We start from the raw sequence: 13,144 nt of genomic DNA on the forward strand, positions 1-13,144 counted from the left end.
CAGGGAGGCAGCGCCAGAATGTTCACTTAGGAGGGAGACACAAAGAGGACGGCTAATTTTAAAAGGATTCCTCTCCTGTAAACAGACAGTGAGAAAACGGTTCCACCGAGGGTTGTAGCTCAAGCATAGAGTCCTATATCTCTAAGTGCCGTTCTAGAGCCATTAGCTGATGAAGCCACGCAATAATTTCCTTATTCCTTATTTCTGCACATTTTCAATAAAGCACCTCAGCAAGTGATGGCTTCTTAAAATAAAGGGCCCAGAGGAGTGGACGGATGTCTAGGAAGAAGCGTCATCGTCATCGCTCTGGACTTCCAGTTACAGATGCAAACGCCTCAATATCTGTCATGTTTACATGTTCCCGTATTCTATAAGGGATGGATATAACGGTCAAGGCTACAGAGTCTACAGGAATCAGGCTGAGCTGTGGATGATGGGGGATGGGACTTTCACCGACATACATGTCTGTGTGAGTTTCTGTTTTATTTCCTTCAGCTCTCCACAAACGTCAGACATGGCGAGCGCAGACACAGAGCTTCATTAATGATTCCTGTAATGTGGATCGTGCTACGATGGATAACAGGAAAGGTGTGGGACAGAGGAGAGAGACATTTCAAGGCTGTCAGATGTGTTGGGTGCCAGCCCATCATGAGAATGACAATTGTGTCTCAAATGTTTTCATATATTCTTCCACAATAGTTTGGTCAAACATTTGGTCCATTTCTCCAAACAGAATGAATGTGACTGAACCTGGTTTGTAGGCTACCTCACTCAGACGCACTGTTTCTGCTCACAGGTTTTCCATGAGGCTAAGCTCAGCGCTTTGACATAGCCTCTCCAAAACATCATCAGCAAAAGTTCCCTCAGTTGTCATATCGTTGAGGGATTTTCGGAAATTAAATAGATCGTCAGAGTGCTGGTTGAGTAACGGCTAGTCAGATATATCATGTGTTTAAGTCGACTTTATCTTTTTAAATCAACTCAACGTGAAAATGTTTCTATCAGCTCAATACAACAAGGATAACAGATATTAACAATCCACAATCTCACACCTTTGGTGCCGTTTCCTCCAGCGGGTCAACATCTGTGCTTCTAGCTGAAGCTGTGTCAGTCTGCAGGTCAGATTTAACTCTCTCTCTCTCTCTCTCTCTCTCTCTCTCTCTCTCTCTCTCTCTCTCTGCCAGAAACAAAGTCAATTTATGCCAGAAACAAAGTCAATTTATGTATTTAGCATCAAGAGTGGTTGAGGCACTGTAGATGGTATGTTCCTGTGCTAAGGTTTCTCATTTTTCTAGCTTCTTCACATCCACCATTTTATAGGATGCATTATTAGAGTTCATAAACTTCACGCAGCTGCCATGTTGTCACTAATTCGCTGGTCTACGGTCATTGTCCATTAAGAGAGCTGGTTTTACTCAAACTTTAACGTACTGACAAAACGTCTTAAGATGTTGCAACAATAATTATTATAAAATATACTTTTAATCAAACCTACATTTTGCGTTTTTATTGCTCTGATGTAATATTCGAATTTTAAATATTGTATTTTTCAGTTGCTGTAAATGTAAAAGTATCACAATAAACAGAATAAAAGGTTTAAAAACTTCAGTCTGTGAGTAATTAATCCGTCAAGTGTTGATGTACAGTGTCATAATGCCTGTTATCAGTCCTTGTCATTGTTGGCACGGAGCGCCATCCACTGGTCACGTCAGATAACAGCTATTCATTTAGCAGATTGTTGTTGCACGATCTTAAACGCTAGAGGTCAGTGTTGTACTTGTGTCATCAGAAAAGGATGGTTGGGGTTTTAAAGCTTCATTGCTTCTTCCATTCATCTCATCCATCCCCACGGCAGCACCTCATGTTACGGGTCTGTTTCTCGCACCAGGTTGTGCTTTAATGAAAAGCCTGGATCATAAAACTCTCACTGCACCCAGTTCAACAGAAAACAATCAATTTCTGCATCAAACCAGACAAGCAATATGGATATGTTTGCTTCTGGCTATGGTGAATGGTACAAACTGTTTTACTGCCTCTCCAAAAGTTTTATTTATTTTTATTTTTATTTTTACGTCAGTAGAAATAATCCCGAAATAACAAGGAAATTACTCAGTTTAACACGTTGACTTAATCGAATGTTTTGCAAGAACTGTTAGAAGTTTTTCGGTTGTTGGCATTTTTCCCCCCACGCCAGAATAATTTCCGAGAAGACATGGACACATTAACCTTTAAAAAGAAAAATCTCCACATGCCATCTGTGAGCTGTCCATGTGCTCCCAGAGCTTTTCAGAAAGGTCCACAAGTCAGCTAAATGTCTCCAGGTTTTTCTCTTTGAATCAGTGGCATTTAGTTCTCAAAAATAAAACCTGCTGCACGATGAGGCTTAAGGACCCTCAAAAACTACAGAACTACAAGGTCTAATGACATTAAAGCAGTAAAACATAATTAGAAATGTTCCAAATTACCCAAATGTCACATTAACAATTCTAAAAGCAGAATAATTGAATCATCCTTTTCTCAATCGGCTTTATAAAGGTCATCTGTTCTGACACCAAGGCACCAAAATGGCTTGTAAAAAGATTTTTTTTTTTTTTTAAATTAGGTGTTTGTGTGGGAACGCCCTCAAATGTTACATTTTATTAAAACAATATATTATTTCATTGTGATTTTATGTGAGAACAAGACAAAGTAACAAGCACAGTAATTGTGAAGTTGATGTGAAATCTTAGTCGCTTTAACATATTTCTGTTAACTTCCTTTTATTTGAAAAGTGTTTTATGAAGCACACGTTTCATTGTGCTCTCGTGAGATAAGACCAAAACATAAACTTTTTCCACCTAAAAGCACAATATTTATCTCGAACTATCCCATCTTGAACTACTTAGCAAAGGAGATTGCTGAAAAATTCAGCATAGACAGCTGGTAGAAACATTCCCCGAAATCCTGGAATTGCAGCTTGTAGCTCATAGCTTATAGCTACAGGAACAAAGAGGAGCAGAATGAGAAGAAGTGACCGATAACACCGTCAGTGATTCAGGAAATTAATAATTTAATGTCCACCGAGGAAGCCATTTATCCATTTCATTGACCGACAGATCGGGGGGGAGAGAAATGATCAGAGATAAAGCAGCTAATATCCTCAAGATCTCAGAATCATTCAATTCTCATCTGCGGTGACACAAAACACGTGTTCACGAGTTACAAACATCGAGAAGTGTGCAAAAGATTAATATCTCCAAAAATATATTTTTAGCTGCGTCAGCAGGAATACAATCTGTTCTGATACAGTTTTTAGCCACTGAGTGTGTATCGGTCTCTGCTTGTGACGTCAGACGCAGCCGGACACAGATCGCTATTGTCCGCGTGAGGCTGCCTGGGACCACTGACCGGCCACTGCTATGTCAGCAAGGGTCCCAGCTGTCCACATGTCGAAAGAGGCCCACCATATGTGCCGACAAGCATGCTCGTCCATGCAGGCCGAGTTTTAGAGTAACCTTAGCTTAATTTAGATTAATAAACTGTGGAGATGCATTTATTAAGGACTCCGTTTTTTGTGTGTGTGTGTTTTTTTTTTATTAATCTCTCGAGCGCGTGTATTACTTCACTCGGCTTCAGATATAATCAAATGGGAAGAACAGGAAAAGTCGCTCACGAAGACAGACGTCCCGACTTGACTTTTGTGGCGTAAACAACAGGATCAAGACGCCTTTACGTATTGAGGGCTCGCCACCATTTACACACCGGCGTACTTGGCGGCGCACCGAAATAAGCGGGGTTTGCACGTAAAAAAAAAAAAAAAAAAAAATCATAAATACAAAAGCGATAGGTGTCTGCTCTCTGTTACCATACCAAAGTTGCTTTGAAGATTAAATGGCATTGTTAACTGGGACGTAGTATATTAATTAACTGAATTATGAAGTTTCATTTAAGAAAGGACAGCAGCAGATGGCACACCCAAGGCTCAAACATTTAAAAAATCAACAAAATGAATAAGGGAGAGAGAAAATAATTTAGTAATAGAAGATAAACAACATTTTCACAAGTGTCACAGATGGATCAATAGACATAATAACGCTCAGCAAAAGAAAACTAAGTTTAAACAAGTGATCTTGGACAACTATTAATAAGACAATTTGCAAATCTATAGCCTTGATGGACTAGTGGCAAGAAGACAGCCATTAAAGAAAGAAAACCACAGAAAGCTCAGTTTGTGGTTTGCTCTCGTTCACATAGAACAGTAATCAAAAGGTCATCTGCACATGATTGTGTAAAATTATGTGCATAGTTGTGAACGCAAACTCTATAAGGTTTCCTGTAATGTTTCAGACTGTGGGTCTTTACAGTAGAACTGGATCTCAACGTGATATTGCAGTAAAATTTTGTTGTTGCAACTTACTCTCCCAAAGCAATATATGCCACCCAGAGTAGTGGCATATTGGAATATAGTGCCTATATTCCAATATCGAATATAGGCACTGGCAGTTAGTGAATTTAATTGAATGCAAGGCTCTCCACTGAATATTTTTTATTATCAATTAAAAACCTGATTGAATTCCTGTGTTTGGTTGGTTTAGGGCAGGGCTACGTCCTGCCCAATACGTCGGTCGATCGCGGAAAGGTTTTGAGTCGATCTCGGCAGGTGACAAACTGACCGCCGCCAGGACGCTGAGAGCAGCACTTCCTCTTCTGATAGGCTTATCAAAAAATATTCACTAAGATCCTAAACGTTTGTAGCTGCTTCATTACAGAATAATAATTATAAAAAGTCAACGAAACATGTTAAAATGAATAATCTCAGTAATTAGTGTTTCAACAAGGTGTTGAGGCTTATTAATAATCGAGAAATAAATATCAAGCCTGGAAACCTGATATCGTAATGGACTGAATGGTGTGTTTTTAATGAAATCTTTGCTCGGCTTGCTGTGTCGGTTGCCACGGCTTACGACACACAGAGAGAGTAAAAAAGGTAGGAGTGGTTTTGAATTGATGGTCTTTTCGGATTGTTTTACCTTTCTTTACCTTTGCTGTGGCTCATTACACCTGCTGTAGTTTCTGAACGTCCAATAAACGACAAAACTTGGACTAATGACCTCGTTCGTTCGTGACTATACGTCACAACAAACATCAAATAGGACAAATATGTCTAATTAAGTTTTAACAAATGCTACCGCGATAATTATGTGAAATGAAATTAATTATATCCCGACTAAAGAAGATTTGCCTTTACCTTTACTGGGCTCTTTGGTTCCTCCTATCAGTCAGTAGTTTCTCATAGTGAGGTCATCAAACCAAATTTCAGATCCACCATGACTGACTGACACCTGCTGGCGTCAGGTTGGCAACCAGCTTCTGACTGAGAAACCAGTAAGCTGCTCCCAGTGTCAGAATGAGGAAGAAACTGGATTAGGTTTTCTGTCACTTTATTATTTCTGCTATAACTGATGTATATTCGCATATAAAATAAGTCAATAGAGTTTAATTTGCAATTTTTGTGTCTTTGTGTCATGAGGTAGATCTCAGGCGGCTGGTGAGAGAAAAAGTAGATCTTGCTCTCAAAACGTTTGGGCACCCCTGGTTTAGGGTTACCCCTCCTCAGCGTCAGAAACGCTGGCCATTCATTTGATCCGACTGATAAGCCGGCTTACTGGTAACGAACAAATCCATATTTGGGTTTTGTCTCGAAGTTGTAAATATGAAATTTTTTTTTTTTGGGGGGGGCAGCTTTTGCCAAATTCTTTAAGTAAAGCGACCGAGGAGACTACTGTGCTGTCATATTCCTTAATCGTTCAAAATTACAGCGTGTTCTTCATTCATATATTTTTAAAGACGCATACATTTTAAAGGTGAGACGGAATGTCCTGAAAACAACTTTTTGATTTTATAATCGTAAAAAATTACACAGTCAATAAATTACTTTCTGTTGTCAGCTATTTTTTTTGTCACGCAAGACAAAGTTTAGAGTGCTTTCCGGCACTAAATTACGCTTGAAAGACAAATCTTTCGAATTTCCGACAGTCCTCGAAGCCATCGCCTCCTCCTCCCCGGCAGCAGCAGCCGCTATCCGCAACAAGCAGCTTTCATTCAGTGTGTGGCTGCTGAGCGGAGAACAACAGGCTACCTCTCTCCTCTCAGTCCGCTGTGAGTATAACAACCTTCAGTCAAATCGTCACTTATTTCGATACGGGTTTTAAGGTTGCAAATGTGTCGTTAATATGGCTCGGGTTGAATTTGTGTTGATTTTATTCTCAAAGTGGTGTCTTGAGACGTTCGCGGAGAGCGTGGTCTTTTGTTCTCTCCGTTTATTTTTTTACATTTTGTTATTACATTAGATAATTAAAATATATTAATGTAACACGTTGGCAGAGAAGTTTTTTTTTATTTAGAATTTTATTCGTTTACATTTTTAAGGATATATTTTTATAAAACCGGATAGCGATATTAATCCCGTTTCGACACCCAGTAAAAACAGAAACAAGATACATTAGTGTTTGATTTTTACAGATTTTTAAACATGCCATCGTCAGAAATCTTCGTATTGACTCTGTTTTTATTTTATTCCCCAGAATGCTGCACAACTATGTGACAAAGGAAATATTTAAGCCAGGCTGCTGTCTAACAAAGAGCCATAAAGTCAATATCAACATGTGACATCATCGTTTTCATACTGGTAACATATTCAGTTTGAATCAAATGCTGACAAAACGCTCTCTAGTAAATCTCAACTTGTAAAAAAAGATAGAAAAAAGGTGTTGCTCTATTGTCATCTATCAAGAAAGATGTCCAAGTATGTTCAGGTCCCAAAGTTTTGCTTCTAGAAAGGCTTCTCTGTTGGGATCAGAAATGTGGGATCAACCATGAATCTAAACAGAGGGATTAAGTCTGTCTCAGTCCTACTGGCCAGACAGTCTTCTGTCCACCTCAGCAACCTGCACCACATCTACAATATCGCTGTGTGCACTGGCTACTGATGGACCCGTTACCACGGACACAAGGATTGAGCTCCAGCTGCGCCATGACTTCATCAGACCACGACGAGTCAGGGAGCGATCTGTCCGAATCCATGGAGATCCGTGAGCTCCAGGACCAGTACGTATCTGCCGAAAACTGCTTCAAGTCCAAAAGTTTACCCATCCTGAACGGACCATGCGAGCATGGTGTTGGCCTCTCTGCGCACCCTCAGCAGGTCGGTACAACCTGCTCCTGCGTGGCCGTGGAGGACAGTCAGGCGCTCCAGCTCAAGACCCCAGAATCCAGCCAGGCGGAGTCCCCCTCCTCGTGGACGGACTTCTCCCCCTCAATGTCCAGCATGGTGGGTCTGAGCAGCTCCATGCCGGTGGAGGGTCACAGGCCCGCAGGCTTCAGAGGCAGAAAACTTGGTTTCTCTCTGAGCCGGTTTATTCAGATCCCGGCCAGAAAGTGTGTGCGGGTTATCCTGACCGACTCGCGCTGCTTCTTGTTCTGCATGTGCTACCTGACCTTCATTCAGTCCCTGATGGTTTCGGGCTACCTGAGCAGTGTCATCACCACCATTGAGAAGCGCTACAGCCTACGCAGCTCCGAGTCCGGCCTGTTGGTCAGCTGCTTCGACATCGGCAGCCTGCTGGTGGTTGTCTTCATCTCTTACTTTGGCGGCAGGGGTCAGAGGCCGCGCTGGCTGGCCGTGGGCGGTGTCGTGATAGCCGTGGGTGCGGCGTTGTTCTCCCTGCCGCATTTCATCTCCCCACCGTACCAGATCCAGGAGATGAACTCGTCGGCAGGCCACGAAGGCCTCTGCCAAAGCGAGAACGGCAGCAGGCGGGAGCTGGAAGTGGCGTCCTGCCCCCGAGATCAGGAGGGCAATGAGCACAACCTGTATGTGGCGCTGTTCATCTGCGCCCAGATACTCATCGGCATGGGGTCGACGCCAATCTACACCCTGGGGCCCACCTACCTGGATGACAACGTGAAGAAAGAAAACGCTTCTTTGTACCTGGGTAAGAGAAGGTGGATATGATGGCACATGTGAAATCATTGCAACCAGACAGAATAGCTCTAGCCTATCCAATTTACTTTGTATTTAAGATGTAGTAGCAGAGTTGGGTGGTCCATTTCAAGGATCCTTCTCCATCTGGAAAAGTATGGAGCTTAGGGGTTTTTCAGGGATGTATACTAATGGAAAACAAATAGTGTGGAAAGAATAGACTTACCTTTAAACCCTGTCTTATCTTCTACGTGTAATGTCCGTCTGTTTGGTCAGCCATCTTTAAATCATGACTGAAGGTAAAATTATTTATGAAGTACAATCATACTGAAAAAATAAATGAGTGTGGAAATTTTTGGAATTTTGACAAGAAAAAAAGTGGTTTAGCAACCCCGTAATGTATTTGAATAAGCAAACGTTCCTTGAGTAATCTCACCAGTCCCGAGTCGACGGCACAACCAGTGCCCGGTATGTGACTGGAAGCATGCCGAGTTCTTGATAATCAACCAAACGGATTTCATTGCCGTCAAAATGGATTTGATTGTTATATTTTTGATTAGATTTAGTAGCCAGCTTATAACCATCATGTTGGCCAAGGCGATATAAATTTGCATGCCAATGCAAAGCTTTTTGTCCTCCTTATTTAATCTGAGTGGCATGCGACCTCTGCACTGCCCTGAGGTGGACAAAAAATACTGCAGGCCAGAGGTAAACGTATGATAGACATGAACAAAATTCAAAAGTAAGTCGCTTATGCTCAGCGGACCAAATCACGTCTTCTTGTGAGTGTTTGTGCATAATACAGATGTGGTCTTAGGTGAGGCTGTCGACTGGAAGGAAAGTTGCTCTCCTGTCTAACAAGAACTGACAGGATACTGCTGTGTGTTCCATGGTAGCAGGTTGTTTTCTCTTTGTCCGTGATCGTATACTCATCCCTAAGCCATTCAGGCATTTCATTACATACTATCCATATATTTATTTGGTATGCTGGAACTTTAGTGACCTTATTAAATTAAGATTGCTGCGCTGCTTGTCACATTCCTCTCATAGTTCGTGGAGAAGATTCTGACTGCAGAAGTAATCTCAACTTGCATCTGTCTGGGTTTTTGCTGTTGCATTGTTGGGACACGGAGAACTCATACAATGTATACAGGATCTCACAAAAAGCCACAAAAAAAGAGATCAATGTCATTGTCATTTTAACGTGATTCCAGGTGTATTGTGGCCAAAAGAAGTGTTGCATTTCCCCTAAATGTCCACATTTTGTCATGTTACAGCGAGAACTCATATGCTAAGATTTTATGTGATGCATCAACACAAAGGGGTGACAATGGTAGATGGTTTTCATTTTGTTTTGTTCTTGTGTAGAAAGCCTAACACTGCGCATTACTTTGAGAACACCAAACACATTGAAACATGGCTGGCCAATCATTTTGCAGGGATGCTTTCCTGAAACTGAAAAATGGAACCTCATCATAGTCTGTGGGAAGATGGATAATCCTGGAAGAAAACTTTAGACTGGAACAGATGTTCACCTTCAAACAAGTTCAAAGCATACTCATGTGTTAGTCAATGACTGGATTTAAATCTTTTTATAATCTTCGTCAAAATTTGAAAATGTACGATTGTGGGAAAAACCCTAAACGGGAAGGATGGTAGTATTAACCCAGCCTTGAAAATTGTAATTGTTACCTGACAAAAAGCAAAACGTTTCATGTTTTGTTGAATGATTATGCAAAGCATGGCATTATTAGATCAGTTGTAAAACATTTGTTTAACATTCTTTCCACATGTGGAAAGAAGCATCCACATGTTGACAAAGGTAACAAATGTTAGACTTAATGCAAATACAGACATTTTATTCTGCCATCTTTCAGTTTTTGTTTTTTTTAGGCTTTTAGTTGAACTTTGCAAAAGACAAAAAGCTGTTAAAACAGTTGCGCAACATTGACCACAGTGTTGGGACTTGGCCCTCACCGAGGCATCGCAGGCCTCATGGAGCTTATTCGCTGCCTGCCTTTGAGACCCAGTATTGATCTGATCCATGCGTCAAGGGGAGCCAGTGCAGCAGCAGCAGCAGCAGCTATTGAACCAGACACTGAAAACCAGGGAGAAAAGATCCTCCGGCACTTTCTTTTCCTGCTCTCACCTTAGTGAGGTGGTCCAGAGATAATGCATCAATGCTTACAGATATACTGTAGCTCAGATTTCTCTGCGAAGCTGCACTCACTGACATGACCTTGGTGGCTATGTCAGAGAACTCGTAGAGGGATCATCCACTTCCTTCCAGTAAAGCAGTGTTTGGGGAAAACAAAGATTTGTTCTCACATGGCAGAGAGGGAGCAGATAGGTGAAGGAAAACGTCCTTGGTTTGTGTTGCAGACACTCGTATAACCATGGTAACTAGATGTCAGTTGTGTTATTTGCTCTCTTTGGCTATTTTTATCCCTTTTTTTGAGTTGCATTTTGAGTCAGTTTATGCTTGAATGATGCTGAATCTGTGCTTACACTTACCAATTTCCATATGTCTCCAAATTTCATCATATCCCGATATAGGTTACCCATCGCTATAGGAGATTTCTCCTCACATCTTATGAATGTAAAGCCCATCTCAGTTTGCAGCAGCCCGAAGGGGAGGAGCTGCTTGCTTTTCTGGGACAATGCGGTTTACAGTGAGGGGGGTACTTCTTGTGTCATTGGAGAGACACAAAGCCCCCTGACCCACTCTGCTGTAGCAACAAACATATTCAATACGATTTAACTTCATCACATTTTGTTGCATTAATACCACAAAACCCAATGTGTTGGAACAGAAGTAGAGCATTATCGTGAAGTGGAATGAGGTTTAAGCAAATACAGATCTGAGAAGTGTGGCCTGCGTGTTCAGACCCTTTTTATTCTGATACATATAAATAAAATCCAGTTCAACCAAGTCAACTTCAGCTGTGGAGGCCGGTTTGCGTTATAAAACATTATTCAAAACTTTTCTTTCTTGACAATTGTGCTTTAATTTGCATTGGTCAGTCACATAAAAACCAAATAACACACTTAAGTTTGAGTATAACGTGTCAATATGTGGAAAAAGTTCAAGGGGTATGAATACTTCTGTAAGGCACTGTGCCATAGCCGCTGTATTTTACCTAAAGTTTGCATCGGGTCTTGCTGATAAACAGTGGCATAAAAGGAGGACAAACTTTACTTTAATCGCTTTTGTTCGTGTACTGCTGTGTCAGCTTCTTCGTCCTGTCTTCCTGCGCCGGGCGCACGTCTTCGAGATCTTACCGATCAATAAACATGCTTCTTGTTTTCCAATCGCTGATTTATTCCAGCCTCCAGACAGAGCCAGTGACCTGAGGAAATAATAGGAGGTTGAGATTTACAACCAAATGACGCTGACAAACTGTTCTCAGTATGTAATGACGTTGGCGATCGGGTCCACGTGATTCTCGCCTCGTGTTTGTACACGAAAATGCAGAAGAAGTTGCAAAAGAAACTGCGTAAATTTCAGTCTTGCATCATTTGATGCACTATGTTTCTTTTTTTGTTACCTTTCGCCCGTCTAAGCCTCGCAATTCCTTTGCAGGCAGCGCCGCATGTCCTTCTTTCTGCAGGGCGAATTTAATGGATCCCTCTTGCCTCTGCTTTGACAAGCATGCAGTGCAGAAAGCTAAAATGCAAGTGTGTGTGTGATTGTTTTTTTCTGCATTATTAATGTCTATTAGGCACTCCTGAAGGGCCAAGGATAGAGCCAGTATTTAACACGGCAGGCTTGTTGAAGTTGCAAGGAAAGAGATTTAATAAAAAAATTTAAAAAAAAGAATGTGGGCACCGGTTTTATGAGGACAGATTTAACGTCCACCGAGAGGTTCTGAAAAGCAGTTCTGTGTGCAGCCAGACATGCTCGCATGGACACAGGGAGTGTGTTTTACGTGGACAAATTTAGAAAGAACATTTGCTCTCAGTAAATTCCCCCGAAAGTGTGCGGCGTGTTCTTCTCCTGCAGATTTAAGGAACAAACACCACTTGAGTGCTAGTTTGTAGTTAAACCCCTGTGTTTGTCGTTGCCCTGGCGCGAGTCAATCTCATTAAACTGTGTGTGCTGTCCTGTTTTGCTGCAGCCAAAGCAAATGCAGAATGTGCACACACACAGACATGTCCCTGGAGGACTCGTCTCTACTGCCCCCCTGTCTGTCCCGTCCAGATGAAAGATCGTGTTTCAGTCTCGGATTTAAAGGTATGGCCCCATCAAAACGCTGGCATGCCTATAGACGACGAGCCAGCCCCGCTTCATCACTGTCCAACTGGCTTCTCCTCACATGCGGCTTGAATATCACCACTCCCCTTTCCCAGAGCACAGTCAGGGTTACTCAGCAGCAGGCGACCTTTTCTAGCCGCGTGCTGCTCAAAACAGCTTTGGCCACTACTGTACGATTACTATGACTCCTTGCGTGAACCGCTGACCTCTGTGAGGCTGATCCTGCACCACCAGTGACAGCATGTGCTTTTAAAACGTGTCCCTGCAGGAGGAAGAGGAGGAGGAGGAGGGAGTTATTCGAGGAGAGAAGGAGCAGTTGGGTGTGGGGGTGTGTTTGGTTCTATAAAAGCAGTGTCTCAGCCATAACTGTAAATTAGTTTTTACATCAGTATTAAATAACTGTAACTGAGTTGTTTTGACAGCATAGGAAGGTCCTTCGGGAAAATATTTGAAAGGCTTTTTTATGATGACAGGAAAGAGTTTGTTTCCAGGTAAACGGGAAGGAAGCAGACTGTCCTTCTCGTCTTATCGAATCTTTGGTTTGGCAGCTAAAATGTGTTTGAAGTTTAATTTTAATTGCAAAAACTTACTTGGCTGAATAAAGGTCAGATAATCGGTATTTATTCCAATCACTCTAAAAAAAGCTTTCTGTTGATATAGAAAATAACTGAATTGAACAGCTCTGCAATTAAACTAATTTATCAAAAAAATTTGGTTTGATTAAAAAAAAAAGTTCTTTTTTTTTTCGTTGTTTTTCACGGTTGTATTATTTTCGTCTTTTTTTTTTTTTTTACCCTTGCATGATTTTGGGATTGTTATGCTACTTGATGAAAGAGGCTTTGTTGTTCATGACATAGACATTATTCTTCCTTATATTAGTGATGCAAATATTTAAAATAGATATTCGAAGAAATATTGCAGATTTCCAA

At 41.4% G+C, this 13,144-nt stretch overlaps 1 protein-coding gene across 1 annotated transcript in view; it reads left to right on the forward strand.

Annotated features, from left to right (window-relative positions):
* The first annotated feature begins 6,030 nt into the window (after window positions 1-6,030).
* The window catches only part of slco5a1 (solute carrier organic anion transporter family member 5A1), a 36,964-nt gene continuing 29,850 nt past the window's right edge, over window positions 6,031-13,144 (forward strand). The window contains exons 1-2 of the mRNA XM_008396342.2: window positions 6,031-6,138; window positions 6,564-7,973. Of these exons, the coding sequence (XP_008394564.1) occupies window positions 6,968-7,973 (1,006 nt within the window). The 5' untranslated portion in view covers window positions 6,031-6,138; window positions 6,564-6,967. The remainder of the gene's footprint in view (window positions 6,139-6,563; window positions 7,974-13,144) is intronic.

Source organism: Poecilia reticulata, linkage group LG20 (genome assembly GCF_000633615.1).
Source record: "Poecilia reticulata strain Guanapo linkage group LG20, Guppy_female_1.0+MT, whole genome shotgun sequence".
Taxonomy (NCBI): domain Eukaryota; kingdom Metazoa; phylum Chordata; class Actinopteri; order Cyprinodontiformes; family Poeciliidae; genus Poecilia; species Poecilia reticulata.